This window comes from Tachyglossus aculeatus, chromosome X3, assembly GCF_015852505.1.
Source record: "Tachyglossus aculeatus isolate mTacAcu1 chromosome X3, mTacAcu1.pri, whole genome shotgun sequence".
Lineage (NCBI taxonomy): Eukaryota > Metazoa > Chordata > Mammalia > Monotremata > Tachyglossidae > Tachyglossus > Tachyglossus aculeatus.
Window position 1 is genome coordinate 9538584 of NC_052099.1, and position 19755 is coordinate 9558338.

A 19755-nucleotide genomic window follows, 5' to 3' on the forward strand; every position below is an offset into this window, starting at 1 on the left:
CTCAACATACTCTGCTCCCTTCCCAGACTTCTGCTCCTCATCCATAAGTGCTTGGTTATCTCTGTTTACCTTAGGTGGTAACAAAAGAACAAAGAACAAACAAAAAAAACCACTTTTATTTCTTCCTCAATCTGGGTGAGTCAATTATGCAGTGGAGTGCAATTAGGAAAGTAAATACAGTAAATTACCCCTTGAATGCCATTCAATGAAACATCATTGTATCTGCCTAAATTGATAGTTTCCTATTCTCTGATAAGCATCAAGATTTCTTGACCAGAGCCTTAACCCTATTGAAAGGTGTGCCACTAGTAATTTCTTTTACAAACATTACTGTGCAGAATACCAGGTTTACTATTGTTATATTTAAATAACTTTAGAAAAAATGCACTGTTTAAAAACAGTAAGACCTCTTATATTGACGTACTTAGAAACTGCACATTTCGGCATTTTCTTACTGTTATACCAAGGACACAAAAGCTGTGTCGATGCAATATATCCAGACAATACTGCCATCTAAGGGCCAACCAATAAAACAAAGATGCATATTTCACCAGCAGTAAAATGTTCTCACAAGGATGTCTGTACTTGTGATATAATCTCTGCCGATCATTTTTGTAAATACTTTGACTCCTGGTAACAGGCATATTATGACTACTTATGAGATCCATTTTACTTCTCAAAACTCCCATGCATTTGTGAAAACCTTCAATAATATATGCCATAAGCAGGTTATGTTTGAAGAAAAGGCCGAAACAAAAACTATTGGAATTCTTTTTGATAATGGATGCAAGAGGCAAGAAAACAAAGTTAAGTAAATAGCAAATTCTGCCCCACAAAAGGTTTTCAAAATGTTTTTTTTAAAATCACTAGAGTCTGCTCTATCAAGGAGTACCCAGACTAAAGACTCATGTTTGATACTTAGTATATTGTTCTGGTTCATTCCTTTTACATCCACCTGACTTCAGGGGTATCAACAGAAATGGGCAAGGGAAAACATCTGGAGCCAGACAAACCAAAATGCAAATCCGAACTGAAGGTAACATACCTATTGAGCATTATGGATTGGAAATAGCAAACTTTTTCAATCCACTGGGCAAGGCCGAGAAAAGATACCAGGATTGGTGTGACAAATGACTGCACCCAATGGACTTGAAGAAACCTGCATCATTGCACTCATTTAAAGAACACGATCAACAGTTGGTGGTATTTCAAAGCAGCAGATACACAATGCTATGCAAATCACCATGAAATCATGAACTTCTGAACATTTTTCAAGACATTCTACGAGCCTGTACTTTCCACCATGGTACCTCTAAAGAGTTCAGAGGCCACCAGACACAGCACAGACAGGCACATCCTGAACCAATGACAACGGACCCCACAACACCCTTCAGTTAGCACCCCCATCTTTCTCTTTGGGAGAAGCAGCGTGGCTCACTGGAAAGAGCATGGGCTTTGGAGTCAGAGGTCATGGGTTCAAATCCCGGCTCCGCCAATTGTCAGCTGTGTGACTTTGGGCAAGTCACATCTTCTCTGGGCCTCAGTTCCCTCATCTGTAAAATGGGGATTAAGACTGTGAGCCCCACGTGGGACAACCTGATGACCTTGTATCCCCCCAGCGCTTAGAACAGTGCTTTGCACATGGTAAGCGCTTAATACCATCATTATTTATTATCCCCATTTGTCTCCTAACTCCTCGACTGTGTTGTCTGCACCCACTGACTCCACTTCTCCTGGACCTCTTGCCATCTGGCCTCCACCCCTAAGAAAACCAATGACCTCTTTGCCAAATCTAGTCTGTAAGCTTGCTGTGGGCAGAGAACAGGTCTACCTGTTATCTATTATACTGTACTTTCCCCTGCACTTAATACGGTGCACAGCACATAGTAAAAGATCAATAAATACAACTGATAAATCCAATGGCCTCCACTCCATCCTAATTCTCCTTGACTTTTCTGTTGCCTTTGACACTGTGGACCATCCATTTCTCCTGAAAACATTATCTAACCTTAGCTTCATTGACAGTGTCCTCTCCTGATTCTCCTACTATCTCTCTGATCGCTCAGTCTCGGTCTCTTTCACATGTCCTTCCTCTATCTCCCACCCTCTAACTGGGGAAGTCCCTCAAGGTCCAATTCTGGGTCCCTCATTCTCCAGCTACACCCCCTCCCTTGGAGAACTCACACTCCCATGGTTTCAACTACCATCTCTATACGGACGATTCCCAAATCAACCTCCCCAGCCCTGACCTCTCTCCTGCACTGCAGTCTCACATTTCTTCCTGCCTTCAGGACATCTCTACTTGGACAACCTGCAAATATCTCGAAGTTAGCATATCTGAAACAGAAATCCTCACCTTCTCACCCAAGACCTGTCCTCCCTCTGACTTTATCCTTCTAGACAACACAACCTCCTCCCTATCTCAAGTACGTAACCTTGGCATGATCCCCAACTCATCTAATTCAATCCACATATTCAATGCATCATCCAATCCTGTTGGTTCTACCTTCACAACATATCTACAATCCGCACCTTCCTCTCAAGCAAATTTCTACCACTCTGATCCAAGTACTTATGCCTCAACTACTGCATCAGCTTCTTTGCTCACCTCCCTGCCTCCTGTCTCTCCCCTCAACCAGTGTGTACTTCACTCTGCTGCAGGATCATTTAAAAAAAAAAAAATTCCATCCAGGTCTCCCCCTCCCAAACCTCCAACGGTTGCCCATAATAATAATAATTATGGTATTTGTTAAGCACTTACTATGTGCCAGGCACAGTATTAAGCACTGGCATGGATACAAGCAAATTGGGTTGGACACAGTCCCTGTCCCATGTGGGATCCACAGTCTCAATCCCCACTTTCCAGATGAAGTAACTGTGGCACAGAAGTCAAGTTACTTGCCCAAGGTCACAAAGCAGACAAGTGGCAGAGCCAGAATTAGAATCCATTACCTTCTGGCTCCCAGGCCATGGGGCTCCCACCCCATTCCCTCATCTCATGAAACCTCTCGCTCCATCCCTTCTCCCCTCCTTAACTTCCATCTTCAACCGCTGACTCTCCACTGGTTCCTTTCCCTCTGCCTTCAAACATGCCCATGTCTCTCCCATCCTAAAAAAACCCTCTCTTGACCCCACCTCACCTTCTAGTTATCGCCCCCATCTCCCTCCTACCATTCCTTTCCAAACTCCTAGTCGTCTACATGCGCTGCCTCGAATTCCTCAACGCCAACTCTCTCCTCGACCCCCTCCAGTCTGGTTTCCGTCCCCTACATTCCACGGAAACTGCCCTCTCAAAGGTCACCAATGACCTCCTGCTTGCCAAATCCAATGGCTCCTACTCTATCCTAATCCTCCTCAACCTCTCAGCTGCCTTCGACACTGTGGACCACCCCCTTCTCCTCCACACGCTATCCAACCTTGGCTTCACAGACTCCATCCTCTCCTGGTTCTCCTCTTATCTCTCCGGTCGTTCTTTCTCAGTCTCTTTTGCAGGCAGCTCCTCCCCCTCCCATCCCCTTACTGTGGGGGTTCCTCAAGGTTCAGTTCTTGGTCCCCTTCTGTTCTTGATCTACACTCACTCCCTTGGTGACCTCATTCGCTCCCACATCTTCAACTATCACCTCTACGCTGACGACACCCAAATCTACATCTCTGCCCCTACTCTCTCCCCCGCACTCCAGGCTCGCATCTCCTCCTGCCTTCAAGACATCTCCATCTGGATGTCTGCCCACCACCTAAAACTCAACATGCCCAAGACTGAACTCCTTGTCTTCCCTCCAAAACCCTGCCCTCTCCCTGACTTTCCCATCACTGTTGATGGCACTACCATCCTTCCCGTCTCACAAGTCCACAACTTTGGTGTCATCCTCGACTCCACTCTCTCGTTCACCCCTCACATCCAAGCCGTCACCAAAACCTGCTGGTCTCAGCTCCGCAACATTGCCAAGATCCACCCTTTCCTCTCCATCCAAACCGCTACCCTGCTCGTTCAAGCTCTCATTCTATCCCATCTGGACTACTACATCAGCCTCCTCTCTAATCTCCCATCCTCTTGTCTCTCCCAACTTCAATCCATACTTCACGCCGCTGCCCGGATTGTCTTTGTCCAGAAACGCTCTGGGCATGTTACTCCCCTCCTCAAAAATCTCCAGTGGCTACCAATCAACCTGCGCATCAGGCAGAAACTCCTCACCCTCGGCTTCAAGGCTCTCCATCACCTCGCCCCCTCCTACCTCACCTCCCTTCTCTCCTTCTACAGCCCAGACCGCACCCTCTGCTCCTCTAAAGCGCTAATCACCTCACCGTGCCTCGTTCTCGCCTGTCCCGCCATCAACCCCCAGCCCACGTCATCCCCCTGGCCTGGAATGCCCTCCCTCCCAACATCTGCCAAGCTAGCTCTCTTCCTCCCTTCAAGGCCCTACTGAGAGCTCACCTCCTCCAGGAGGTCTTCCCAGACTGAGCCGCCTCCTTCCTCTCCCCCTCTCCACCCCCCCGCCTTACCTCCTTCCCTTCCCCACAGCACCTGTATATATGTATGTTTGTACGTATTTATTACTCTATTTTACTTGTACATATCTATTCTATTTATTTAATTTTGTTAATATGTTTTGTTTTGTTCTCTGTCTCCCCCTTCTAGACTGTGAGCCCACTGTTGGGTAGGGACCTTCTCTATATGTTGCCAACTTGTATTTCCCAAGCGCTTAGTACAGTGCTCTGCACACAGTAAGCGCTCAATAAATATGACTGATTGATTGATAGTACAAAAGAATTGGTAGATGTGTTCCCTGCCCATTCCTTGTGTCTACCAACTCCACTGTATTGTGCCCTTCTGAGTGCTTGATACAGAGACCTGCATAAAGCATGCAAACTATATAATAGTAATAATTAATAATGATAGTGGTATTTAAGCACTTACTCTGTGTCAAGCACTGTACTAAACGTTAGGGAAGATTTAAGATGATCAGGTCCTGCACGGGGCTCACAGTCCAAGTAGGAAGGAGAATACACAATGAATCCCCCATTTCTGCAGGTGAGAGGACAGAGGCACAGAGAAGTTAAATAACTTGCCCCAGCTCACTCAGCAGCTGGGATTAGAACCCAGGCCCTCTGACTCCCAAGTCCGTGCTCTTACCACTAGGGTCCTGCTGGTTCTCAATATATACCATTGATTGATGAGAATGGACAATAGGAAGACTCTCAAACAGCTGCTATATGGGGAGCTGAAATTGGAAAAGCAAAGTAAGGACGGCAGAGGAAACAGTTTAGGGATACAATAAGATGAAACCTCAAACAATTCTGCATCCCAGCTGAAAATTGGAAGATAAACCAGGATGGCACACTGCAGTCAAGGCTTTCTTGAAGTAGAAGCTTAGTAAGGATCAAGTGACAAGGAGACAAAACTAAGGTACCGTACAGGTGCCGCACTCATCTTTGGGCTGGGCAAAGAAAATCCTTAGGCTGCTGAGCCACTATGGCTCTAACCAAGTGAGAAGTAGTATTTACTATGTACTATATAACATTACATGAAATGCCCCCTGACTATGATATACACTTTTCATAACCTCTAGAATCTGTGGTGAAACTTAACATTAACTACTGAAATTTTAATATAGTGCCAAAGAAATAAAATGGTCCAATAATGCACATAAACAAATTAAAACGTCTTTCTTCCTAGCAAAGCTATCTGTCAGAGAATCAAATCAATGCAGACCACTAATATTTTCTACATCATATTACCATATTGCCAGGGCATCGAAAAGGTGCGCTCCTAAATCTGTTATGAGAAAGCCACTTTTTGGATGTAAGTGAAAACTGAAAATAAACCTAAGAACAGTCCACATGCTCTGACTTGAAATAATTTGAAAAGTTTTGAGCTATAAAAGATTCGTCACCTTCAAAGTCCCAGCTATTCAGACAACTCAATATTGGCATTCTTCTTACCCATATCCTATAGGCTAAGAGATCATAAAGCCTTTAATATCGTCTTTTAAAGGTAAATTCACATTTGGCATCTCCTAAGATTGTATTCTTAATCAGGGGCCAAAACAATTTTTGCCATGTACAATTTCAATAACCAAGCATTCCTCCAATGATGAAGAAAAATGGAAAAGTTGCAATAAAGTAGCTTCCTTCTCTAACTGCCCAAATTAGATATGTCTTTCAAGGTATTAACAGAACAACTCTAAAGGTCTAGTCAAAGGAAAATAGAGTTTGTTAAGTTTTAGCTAAGTGAGTAACTTTGGGAAAGATAAACAGCCCAGTACTTTGGAGTCATCACGGGAATTAGTGTTATAAACAGCCGATTATGGCACCATGAGAAAATCCTCCCAAGGGCTACATGTTCAATCGTATTTATTGAGCGCTTACTGTGTGCAGAGCACTGTACTAAGTGCTTGGGAAGTACAAGTTGGCAACATATAGAGACAGTCCCTACCCAACAGCGGGCTCACAGTCTAGAAGGGGGAGACAGACAACAAAACAAAACATATTAACAAAATAAAATAGAATAGATATGCACAAGTAAAATAAATAGAGTAATAAATACATACAAACATATACAGGTGCTGTGGGGAAGGGAAGGAGGTAAGGCAGGGGGGTGGAGAGGGGGAAGAGGGGGAGAGGAAAGAGGGGGCTCACTCCAAGGGAGTGAGTGTAGATTGAGAACAGAAGGGGACCAAGAACTGAACCTTGAGGAACCCCCACAGTAAGGGGATGGGAGGGGGAGGAGGAGCCTGCAAAAGACTGAGAATGAACGACTGGAGAGATAAGAGGAGAACCAGGAGAGGAACGGAGTCTGTGAAGCCAAGTCTGTGAGTCATGGAAGCATCACTATGCCCCATAAGACTAAGAATGCCCAATACATAACGTTCAAAAAAAAAAAAAATGCTTCTGAAAGGGTTTAGACCTTTCCAGGAAGAGCTATTTGCTGAAAGCAAAATTGACTGTGAAACCCCTGCATATGTTTTCTTTAGAAAAATATGTTACAGCATAGTGAATTCTTTTGTTTTCAGGTCCTTAACCACACTTTATTCTAAGGATTTTTCAAAGCACGTTTAACTACTATTGTAGGATTAAAATTTCTAATTTGTGACTTGGAAGAAAGAGTCTCATTTTATTTCAGTGATACCATTTCAAAATTTATACTTACAGGAAATCCCAGTTTTTTGTGATTGAATAATATGAATTGTCTTCATTAAGAAAAGGTGAAAGGATCGTAAAATATCAATCAGTTTAAGCTAATTTTCCCACATTACTAGTCATCATGTCAGTCACTCCAAAATTAAATGGGTCATTTCAAACAAATACTATCAACTACACTTGTCACGGAGACCTTGTATTGATGTGAATTTTTGCATTGCTCACTAGACATTGCTACATGAATTTAGCAATCTGATTGAAACTCTCCCTTGAATATAACAAAGCATTTGATACCAATTAACAGGATATGTTCATTTAAATGTCTTCCAAAATGACTCATGAGTAGATGTTAATGAAGGACTCATTTGTACACACATCTTCTATGTTATCAATGCACTTTTAAATAAGCATTACTTATGATTAGTGCTTCTCTCAACTACAGAAGAAAATCAAACAGTAAGCCTAATAAAAGAATAAGGTTAGGAACAGCTGATGGTGATAAAAGCATTTTTAAAACCATGAACACAGTGTATGGAGTACTTACTAGCTTGTTTTCCTGCATGTATATTCTTTGCAACTTTAGACAGCCCATGGCTATAACGATCATTCCTTCATCAGAGATCTTGTAGCACTGCCCAAAATGAATATCTTTCAGTTGCCTGCATTTTGAGCCCAGCTGTAAACAAATAAGATTCAATTAATTCTTCAGAGAAAAAAAAAACCTGGAAAATTAATCCATGTTTCCACTCAACATCCTCACACATTGTACCAAATGAGACACTGCTTTAATGCCATAGCAATTAATGATAAATGAATAAGCAAAAGTGAGGTCTGAATTCCACTGAATAATGACACAAGTCTGTGTATTGTGATCTTAAGGAAAATACTCATGGCTTTAGATAGACAAGGGTGATCTCTACTACCACGTTGTACGTTTTTAAAATTATGACTCATCTACAGAAGTGGCAGTTTCTGCCAGGAGAGGCAGAAAAAAAAAAAACTGCTGCCAATTTCAGCAAGGTAGAAAGGGCCTCATCATATTCTCCGCTATGGAAGAAAAACCATCAAGTAAATATATGGTAAGCAAATGAATGCCTCTGATTCATAGCTTTGTACCTCCTGCTGGGGCCAAAAAATGTGCCAAATGGGAATTCAGCATTATGGAAAAAAAAATACCTCCACTGGCACCAGAACAAATTTTACATCCAGAGCTCACTACTACACATGGCAAATTATTTTCTGGTATTTGAATAAAAGGGTGTCTTACAGAAGACACATAAATCCCCACAATTCAATTTACCCTTTTTTAAAAAAAATAAACCTAATTATCTAAGAGGTGCAAGATAGCTGAAGAAGTCAGCTCATTTCTAAATCTAGTTCAGGGGATTATCTCCTTTAATAACAAGGCAAGCACTGTAATAGCAATAAAGCTTGCTAAATTGGGAGAATATCTGAAAATGCATTTCACTGTAAAAATGAGCAGTCAGGAATAGCCTCATTCCCAAGTGTCTCAAGACAGAACGTCTGAGTGGAACTGAAAATAAGAGCCCTTCTGCAAGTCACAAACCAACATCCAGATGTGACTGTCATATGTACCTTCAGTAAATAAACCAACTCCAATATAAAATTGTGTAGCTTGAAGGGGCATTTAGGAATTCTATATTCTCTCATGAGAACATGTGTAAAAATACCCTACAGTAATACAGAACTTAAAGTCTAAATTAGACTTAAGACTTTCCCCATCCTCAATCCTATGTGGTACAGATTTTCATTCATTCAATCACATTTACTGAGTGCCTACTGTGTGCAGAGAACAGTACTAAGTGTTTGGAAAATACAATACAGCAATAAAGACAGACAATCCTAACCCACAATGGGTTTACAGCCTGGGGGGAGGGGAGGGAGGCGACAGACATCAAGTAAACAGGCACCAATATAAATAAATAGAATTATAGAGATTTGGGGGGTGGGTGGGTGGCTGTGTGTGTGTGTGCACACGCGCGTGGAGGGGGGGGGGGGGGCAAGGGAGAGTGACAGGGGTCCCAATGCTTTGCAGGCTGTGCAAAGGAATCCCAGTGCTGTGACTGGAGAAGGGGCTAGTCCTCGCTCTTAACGTGATCCCACCACAGAGAACTAGAACACTGCATTACACAGATAAGGATCCCGAGTTGTTTAGCAGACTTAGGCTATTTATAATGGGTCAATAAGGTCTGAAAGGAATTAGACTGTGCTAAACTACATGAGATTGTGGCCAGCTAGGAATTTGTATAAAAATGTATGCACACCACCTGAGGTGGGGGAATTATTTTCTCCAAATTGATGATCACTATTACTCCACACACTTTGTTCCTCTAATAATAATAATAATAATCATAATCATGGTATTTGTTAAGCGCTTACTATGTGCCAGGCACTGTACAAAGTGCTGCGGTAGATACAAGGTAATCAGATTGGACATAGTCCATTTCCCACACAGGGCTCACAGTCTTAATCCCCGTTTCATAGATGTGGTAACTGAGGCCCATAGAAGTGAAGTGACTTGCCCAAGGTCATACAGCAGACAAGTGGCAGACCCAGGATTAGAACCCAAGTCTCCTGACTCCCAGGTCCATGCTCTTTCCACTAGGCCACGCTGCTTCTCAACACCACCCTACTCTGTACCTCAATCTCATCAATCCCAATGCCAACTCCTTACCCATGCCCTCCCTCTCCCCATCTTTAAAACCCTATCTCCAAGAGGCCTTCCCTGTCTAAGTTCTCATTTCTCCTACTGGCCCCTCTGAGTTACCTGTGCAACCCTTTATCCCTTTGATAAACCCCAGAGCACTTATACTCTACTGCTGCTCCTCTCTGTAATGTATTGACTGCCTCCCTTTGTGGACTATAAGCTTCCTGTGGCCAGGGAACATGTCTACCAACTCTACTGTATGGTACTCTCCTGAGCACTTGGCACAGCGCTCTGCACACAATAAATGCTCCAAAGCCAATGACTGATTGATTAGTAGTACTTCCCTAATGCTGGTAAATGTGGGGAAAAAAAACCTGGAGAAAACAGCATTGGCTGGGGAAAGATTTGTAAGTGGATAGAAAATTCTACACATGATCTACAGCCAAAAATGACCAAGAGATGTGTCAGGAGGAACGTGGGATGGTGGAGGAGGTAGAGGGGCGCTAGTTTCATTGGGACTTCTGCTCTGCTGGTCAGAGGTTACCAGTCCCTGGGGGATGGCCTTGTACACCTGTATCCAGTAAACAATCCTGCTTTGGACCTCTTGGCATGTACGTTCATTCTTGTGGGTTTTCTCTCAGATTCACATGGGCATATGCTCAGCAATGGAGGGCAGTTGCTGGTAACTGGTGCCACAATGTGAAAGTTAAGTCGAGGACTGCCTGTAGATCTAGGTCTCCTATAATGTGTGGTTTGCATCTTTGCAAAATTCAGCATCAATATCAGCATTGTAATACCCCCAGTTTCCAACAGAACACAGGAGCTGGGTGCATACTACAACAAGAATCATCAGGCCTTCAAAATTATTTCCTGATGGTGGACAAAGCCATCAGTCTTGCATTGAGCAATTAAAGCTTTGTTCTTGCCAAATACCAGAGAGTTAAGGCAAAGGTTGGACCAAACAAGTTGTTACTGCTGCCTTTAAAGCCTATAATTAATGATAAACATTTGCAAAAATGATTGAGGCCACTGATAGTGAGAATAAGCCACAGTGCTGATTGAAATGCTCATCTGAACAAAGAGTGAAGGGCATAGAGTAGTATGCAGTTCTTTCCCAGTGAGGGAAGGAGGGAGATAATAATACAGTGCTGTGCATACAGTAAGCACTTAATACTAATTGCTGGGAAAAAACACACACGTAGGAATTAAACCCGGTCCCAAGTCTTCATGGAATTCACAGTCTGAAAGGTGATGGGGATAAGGATGGAAGTTGGAGTTTCAGAAGTCTGTTTGATCCCTTGCCTGGGCATTTAGTACCAAGTTGGGATTCTAGGGGCCGGTTGACTCTCGGGGTAAGGGCAGGCATAGCAGGCTTTCCCAGCTGCAATCTTGACTGGGCAAGTCCAGCCCCCCACTTTTTAATTCCTCTCAGAAGGAAGTCTGCCTTGGGGGCCTTCGAGGTGAGAGCAAATAGCATAGAGTGGTATGCACTTCTTTCTTAGAGGAAGAAAGGGAGGGGCTGTGGATGGGTTGATCCCTGGCCTAGCACACAGACCTCTATCTTCCACATTCTCAAGTCTCTTGTTGCTCTTCCTTCTGCATGATTCCAATTACTCTGCAACCCTTCCACTGTTCTATTTGTTAAAAAAATTAAAAGGCATCCCAAATGGCCCTCTGGTGGTTTAAAGAATATATATGTATTGCAAGCTTTATTTATATATAGAAATAAAAGGACTCCCTCCACAGCTTGCATGGGAATGTGTGTGTCACACACGATAGTGTAAAAGGCAGATGAGGTTACAAAGAGCACAAAGAGATATTCTGTCTCAAGGCCAAAGGGTGCATTGCTTAACCTCAGCCATCTTGTGATGCTCGGTGCTGGTCCTGAGGGCATTGGGTGACAGTGTGAATGGTTCTGCACCATTACCACCACTACTACCACCACCAGGCCTTAACAGTCTTCCTCCACTGGCCAATCATGGAAACGAAGAGCAGTGTGGCCTAGTGGAAAGAGCACTGGCCTCAAAGGAGCAGGGTTCTAATCCTAGCTCTCCCTCTTGCCTTGCAGTTGTAACCTTGGCCAAGTCACTTAAGGGAACTGAAGCACAGAGAAGTTATCTGCAAAGTGGGGATTAATACCTGAACTCCCTTCTACTTAGACTGTGAGCCCCATATGGAACAGACTGCTTAAACGTTGTCTTTTATCTACCTCAGCACTTAGTACAGTGCTTGACACATAGTAGGTGCTCAACCAATGACATTGGTATTATCCCCTCAGTCAATTGTATTTATTGAGCATTTACCGTGTGCAGAACACAGTACCAGACACTGGGAAGAGTAAACAACGGCTTCTTATACTTCAAATGAAACAACTCCCTCGAAAATGAAAGGTATGCTGTCCAAACCCTAATCACCATTTCCATTAGGCTGAATTTTCACTATTTCAGAAGTCTTTTTTTGCCTCAGGTCTCAAGTCTAGTCCCACCATCCCCTTCCCCACCTCACTTATGATTCATGATTAAAGACAGATGAGTCCTCTTTAAATGGTAGATTTACATAATACATATGTCAAATACTCTTAGTATTTCAACATATGTTAACAATTTACTGAAATAATTAAATACCATTCTTCTGCTACTATTGTGCTCTCGCCACCTTTTGGCAGTACATAGACAGGATTCCAAAAAGAGTGAATAATCATACCTGAGAGATTACCACCACAGGAGTCTGAATGTTTCATTTATTAAGCAGTTGAGCTTATCATATGCTAGCTTTTTCTTAGGGAAATATATCGGACCTGGCTTTTTCCCCATCATTTTTACTATTCAACCTCCTCTCATTACAATGATCAATTTTCTCCTGTTCAGCTTTAAAAATGTCCCTGTGGATGGCTCAAGTATTGAGTGAACAGTACTCTTAGGTATTAGATTTAGTTTTTCATCATTTCAATTTTTAGTCATTCATTCTCATTAGGGAGATTCATTTTTTTATGTTGATATTTTGCATGGAGTTTATTAGTTGCCCATTCTGGATAATCAACTCAAAGATCCCCAGTCAAATTAAAAACTAACCTAGTAAAACCCAACTCCAGCCTTCCACACTTCCTCAGTATGGTTGTTAACAAGGGCTTTGACTTGGCCTGTTTAATGTAAAGGAGATGATTTTAAATGATGATAATAATAGTAATAATGACATTTGTTAAGCACTTACTATATGCCAGGTACAGTTCTAAGCACTGGGTAGACACTGGATAATCAAGTTGGACACAAGTCCCTGTTCCACATAGAGCTCACACAGTCTTAATCCCCATTTTATAGATGAGGGAACTGAGGCACAGAAAAGTCAGGCAACTTGCCCAGGGTTACACAGCAGACAAGTGATGGAGCCAGGATTAGAACCTAGGTCCTTCTGACTCTCAGTCCTGGGCTCCATCCATTGGGCAATGCTGCTTCTCCTACAACCACCGCCTGTGAGTTAGACTTACACAGACCACTTAAACTGATGTCATAACTGCTACCCTGAAGTCTAAGTCAGCATCTGTGGAACCTGCAATCAATTTTGGGGTCTTTCGGAATATTGGTTATTTGGAACCAAGGACTGTGCCTGGAGGAAAGGAGGGTATTAGGACTGCCCCTCCAAGGGCTGTTTATTCTTATACCTTTCAACTCTTCCTGCTATCGCTTCTTTTATTTCGAGTGCTCCCACTGTCTGTGATTTATGTCTCTACTCCACGTGCTCCTGGTCAATAAAAACTACCAATGAATTTGTTTAATGTGCATTTACCCTAATGCATAGCACAAATAAAATGCTTAATAAATACTAAAACACAGCAAATCCTACGACAGGGGTCAGGAATTTATGCCTCATCTTGAAATCAAATGTGGCTCTTGAACAGGCATCCTCATTGTGCAGTGCCATTGATTTTGCCTCTAAAAGGAAAATACAATGTTTTTGGGGGGTATCTGTTAAGTATTTACTATGCACCAGGCACCATACTAAGTGCTGAGGTAAACACACGCCAATCAGACTGCACACAGTCCATGTCCCACATGGGGCTACCAGTTTTAATCCCCATTTTACAGATGAGGTAACAGGCACAGAGAAGTGGAGTGACTTGCCCAAGGTCACACAGCTGACAAGTGGAGGAGCCAGGATTAGAACCCAGCCATGGTGCTTCTCTACTGAGAAGCAGTTATTGAGCACCCACTAGATACAATGCATTCTAAGTGTCTGGGTTGTACAAAAGTGACCCATTCCCTGCTCACAAAGAACTTACAATTTAATGGAGACTGATCAAAGTCCTCATAAAAGAAGCCATTAGAGATAAATAATTGAACATACACACAGGTGCTGAGGATGGGTGCTAGTAGGTACATAAGTGCTAGAAGTGGCTGATAGATTTATAGGATTTGGGATGCTAGGAATTAGAGAATGCATACAGGAAAGTGGGCTTTTGGGAGCCAGAGGGGAAGGAGGAAGGAGCTGGAGAAGGGGTAAGAGCTAGCTGAAAAGCCGCTGAAAGTGCAGGAGCATCTTGGGTGAGTCAGTGGGACAAGGATTACCTAGCCAGAGTGTCTTCAGTCCAGGACCCAGATTTGCCCGGGGTCTCTCTGGCCCCAGGAGCTCCCCCAAAAAGGACAGCCTCCGGAGTGTTCTGGGGGTCGGCACCCACCCACTCCACAGAGATCTCCACCTAGCAGGAAACAGGTTACCTGTTGCTGACACCCACCTCCCACCCTCCTTTCTTCCTCTAACATCAGGGGAGGCCATCAAAATTGTATGGTTCTTTGCACAGCAACTACTCAAAGGTTTCATTTTGTTTGGTAGATTGCAAGAAAAGGTCGCCAACCTCTGTTCTAGGATAAAAGAAAAACAAGTGAAGCGCTTATTACTACCTCTCCCAGTATAATTCCAAATCATTGGTAAGGGGAAGGCAGGCAAAAATTGAAGATGCTACAGGTGACGCAAAGGAAAAAAGATGATGTCTCTATCTTTTATTCCTGAATCACCACTACCATTTATCACCTGTATGCAAAAAGCCTACTCTGAACCCAGTCTTACTGAAATAGCATCTAAGTGGGATGATTCTGCAAGTTAACACTGACCTGTATGGCCAAATGGGAGAAGATGACATTCTTTCCCATCTAACAAATTTAGTCTCAATAGTCGTCACAGGACTTAGAGAGACACCATGTACCATTCCCCACTTTGACTAGGGAAGCTCAAGAACAAGTAAAGAAGCAGGGTGAGAAGCAGGCTTTCCTTCAGCTTATCAGCCACCCCAACTTAAACTTTGAGTTTCAGTCCTGTTTCCATGCTACTGAGCCCCTAACACGGCATTAGGCCATTTTATCCTAATTTAACAATGTTCCACCTTCAATGACAGTGGATCACTCTGCCTTTATAAATGCACTCCAAAATGAAGAGTCACGATAGAAAAATGTAAAGAAAAATAGATACTGTCTAGTAATATTAAGGTTAAATGTAAAATTCATAACCTATGGCAACAAGCTGATTGATAATCTAATGTAAAGAGATACATGCAGTGGACTACATCTTCCAGGAATTGTGGATTTACTCCAGAACATATGCATTTCACTAACTTGCACAGAGTATATATGCCAAGTAAAGGTGCTTGCAATACCATTTATTTTCTAAATAACTGACCAGTCCCATTTAGATTTTGAACCCCCAGTGGAACAGGGACTGTGTCAAGACTGCTACTTGTATATATGCCATCGCTTAGTAAAGTTGTTATACAGTAAGTGCTGAATAATAATTATGGCATCTTAAGCCCTTTCTCTGTGTCAAAGTACTGTGCTAACTACTAAGGATGATATAAATAACTAAATATGACACTGTCCCTGTAGGGCTCCAAAAGGGCAGGATAGTGGCTACATTAGCCCTATCTGTCAGATGAAGGAACGGAGGCCCAAAAAGGTTAAATGACTTGTCGAAGGTCACTAAGCAAGCCATTGACAGAGCTGGACTGCAGAACCTGGTTCTCTTTCCACTGGTCCAATATCATAGCCAATTCAAAGTGAAATTTAACCTCACTGAAGTGACAGTTATCACTGAGAAAATATTTTTCTGATTAAATTCAAACGGGACTTTTGCTTTCTACTTTTTTTAATCTGCAAATCATGCAAAAAAATCTATTTACTGAAAGAAAGCAACAGAGGTGTTGAGCAGATGCCTTGCGATAAAATGAACGGCACTTGTGCTAATACAAAATTTAAAATGCTTCCAGAAAAAGTTACACTAGAAGAGTTTCAAATATCTGGCTGAGTGCTCCAGGCAGATTTGAAACAATCGCAACGAACTAGTTCTATTTCCACTTGAGGAAACAAAGGATAGAAAAATCTAACAGCCCCAAAGGCTTACACTTCCATACAAAGTTTTCAACATATTGGCCCCAGCAGATTACATTATTTAGGACTTTGTCAGAGAAAAGTGTATCCTCTCAAGAGTTTCCAATCTTATATCCCATCTAAAAAGATTTAACTGTCAATGCTGTCATCCTTTAAAGCACTTGCACTCTACTCCAATCTATAGAGAGCTTTTCTCAGCTGTCAGCAAACTGCCTTGGTATGGTTTTCATGGTGGAAAAATTTCCAGCATAGCTGTGGAGAAACAGAGAATTTCTGCAGGGGTTCAGGTCAGGTGAGAGAGGGCCTCAGAACACCTACCTTCAACCCCAGGAAACTCTGCTCAACGCTCCACCAGATGCCAGCCTGGAGCTTTGAATCGGCTCAGGAGGGTTGTGGAAGTGGATTCAGTTTTGTCCAGGAAACCTCTGGCTCAGGTAAGACTGCAGCTTGAGGCAGGCCCTTCCTTCCCCTAATCTGTGTGGAAGTCACCTCCCAGAGCAGGTCTTCTAAAACTATTTTGGACCAACTCAAACCTCCAGGGTTGTCTAGGAGTTACCGTCGATGCCAGAGGTCCAGCAGGCCAGATTTGTTACCTAGCAGCCTAAAAGCACTAGGCAATCAACAAGCCCGTAGCTTAACACGCAGCAACATTGCTGTGCCACAGGAAGCATCAGGGGTGTGACAAACTAATACCCCTCCATTTTTTACGGGGACTGTATCTCCTTCAGAAAAATTCCTCCTCTGATAAACTGGCACTCCGTTTTACTGAAATGAATTGGAATTTGTTTTTTCTTCCCCCTCTCAATTCCCTTCCCAGGCTTCAAAACCAAATACCTCGTAAATCAGATCACGCGGCTTGAAAAATGCTTTACCCCAAATGATCATGCATAACAAGCTGCTAAGAAATGATCATAATTATGAGCATACCATGTCAGGTCTAAATCTCCACACACATGAAAGCAAGCCATTTAAGAATTGTCCATTCTGCCATAACATGTGTTGTCACTATGCATTTTGGCTAGAACACGATGACAGATTTAAGGAAAATTCTGATATTGCACACCTGTCTGGAAACGGCACCATATGTGCTGGAAAAAAATGGCTGCCCATACACACACATGCGGTGTCCAGACACAACCACAAGTCCTCCCTGAAGTGAGGCTCTGCTAGAATGAAACACCCATGTTATGAAAACTAGGCATGTTTGTTTATGTACCATTACAGCAATTCTCAAATACAAACTGAAATTTCTACTCAAGTAAAACAAATTTAAGTTGGCGATTTTTTAGTACCAATCAAGGCAAAAGCTCAACTTCAGAGCTTCAAGTCATGAAAAATACTGGTCTCCTTGCCACGTCAATCAAATTTACTGCATGCTTAATGTGTGCAGAGCACTGTACTAAGCACTTGGGAGAGTACGATATCACAGAGTTGGTAGACACGTTCCCTGCCTACAACGAGCTTACAACCTAGAGGGGGAGACAGACATTAATATAGATTATGAATATGTACAAAACTGCTGAGGGAGGGATGTATAAGGAGTACAAATCCAAGAACAGTTCACATCAGGAAAAAATGTGCATGTCTGGATTTATACTGAAGGCTTAATTATAAATTACAAGCAAGTTTCACCATGACTAGATTTAAGCACTGATTTTTAGGGCATAAAAGGGACCAGGCCTGGAGGCAGCAGAGGGCATCCTTACAGATAGCCTACAAAACTCCTTCCTTGCCTGTGTAAAACGCTTTTAAACTACTAAAATCTAAGTTTTGTTTACCCTCCAAATTGAAGCGACTATCTTTAATATGAAACCTTCTTTGCTAAAACTTCAGCTTGCATTATTAAGCAGCAGCCTGGCCTAATGGAAGGAACACAGGCCTGGCAGGAGACCTAGGTTCTAATCCCAGCTCTTCCACTTGGCTGCCGTGGGACCTTGGTAAAGTCACTTCACTTCTCGGGGCCTCCCTTTCCTTGTCTGTCAAATAGGGATTAAAAACCTTTCCTCCCTTCTCCTTACACTGAGTGTCCCATGTGGGACAGGGACTCTGACCAATCTGCTTATACTGCATCCATCCCAGGGCTTAGTATCATCATCATGATTATGTTATTAATTAAGAGCTTACTATGTGTCAGGCACTGTACTAAGCGCTGGGGTAGAGACAAGCAAATTGGGTTGGACACAGTCCCTGTCCCACGTGGGGCTCACATTCTCAATCCCCACTTCACAGATGAGGTAACAGGCACAGGGAAGTGAAGTGATTTGCCCAAGGTCACACAGCAGACAAGTGGCAGAGCCGGGATTAGAACCCATGACCCTCTGACTTCCAGGCCCGTGCTCTGTCCACTAGGCCATCCACTTCACACATATAATATAGTTCTTGCCACATAATAAGTGCCATGATTTAAAAGTTTTAAAAATTTAGAATGTGTTGAAACTGTATGACAGTAGAAAGAATTTCAGAGATTCATTAAAGTTTCCAGAGACCCTTCATGAAGCCGCACAACAGAGACTTATAGCCCACTGACCTGCCACCCACCTGCTAATAGAAGCTGATTTAACCAAATGATTTGATGCAAAGGGAAAAAAGGTTCAGGCAAGAATTCTCATAGATGCAGAAAATAATTCCTGCAGTGGCAATTTAACAGTGACAACCACTGGGGTCTTTGAAAAACTGTCTGTGCTGAAGGTGATGGTTGTGCTTCCAAGCTAACTCTCAAGTTTACCAAAATGGTTATCAAGGCTAGCCACAATTTCCAAACCATCATCAAACCCAATAAAAGGACTGTGAATCAGTCTCTTTAAGCACTGAACATTAACTAGGATCAAAGAGCATCTGGGGTGCCAAGACTGACCACAATAGTTGATACTGACAGAGTCAAAATTGTCAGTGTCTTAATAATAACAATTCTGGTATTTTTTACACACTCACTATATGCCAAGCAATGTTCTAAGCACTGGGGTAGATATAAGGTAATCAGGTTGTCCCACATGGGGCTCAGTCTTAATCCCCATTTTACAGATGAGGGAACTGAGGCCCAAGGTCACACAGCAGACAAGTGGCAGAGCGGGGATTAGAACCCACTTCCTCTAACTCCCAAACCCGAGCTCTTGCCACTAGGCCATGCTGCTTCTCGGTCCCTGTGTCAAACACCACCAAGTATAGTAGCTTTCAAGTTATAGCATTAGGAGCAATACTCTGGATATTGCAGGTCCCCAGAAATATTGAATAAATGCTTGTTTTTTTAATCCTAAGGGGGGGGGGGGGGGGAAGAGAGAGAGAGAGAGAGAGAGAGAGAGAGAGAGAGTATACACGTGTGTGGGGGGAAGTGGGGAAGAGAGGGATGAGATGGAGGGGAAGGCAAGGAACTCCCTTAGTCCTCAGAGCCAGAAAAAGGACTAAAGCACACTCTTTCTCTGGACTCATGGCAGACTCACCTTTTCATTCTCTAGCTCAGAGTTTGGAGCAACACGGAAGAAGGGGAAGCTGGAGTTTAGCTTCTGACTTTGAGGTCAGAAGAAATGGAATCTAAACATCTCCATTCCTCAACTTTTATAATGCAGGCAGGAAGGGTGGTCA

General features: G+C 42.9%; 1 protein-coding gene across 2 annotated transcripts in view; it reads right to left on the reverse strand.

Annotated features, from left to right (window-relative positions):
* FBXL17 (F-box and leucine rich repeat protein 17) overlaps positions 1 to 19755 on the reverse strand; it is a 415020-nt gene that overhangs the window by 380541 nt on the left and 14724 nt on the right. For both annotated transcript variants that reach the window (XM_038770404.1, XM_038770405.1), the window contains exon 4: positions 7682 to 7813. In XM_038770404.1, the coding sequence (XP_038626332.1) occupies positions 7682 to 7813 (132 nt within the window). The remainder of the gene's footprint in view (positions 1 to 7681; positions 7814 to 19755) is intronic.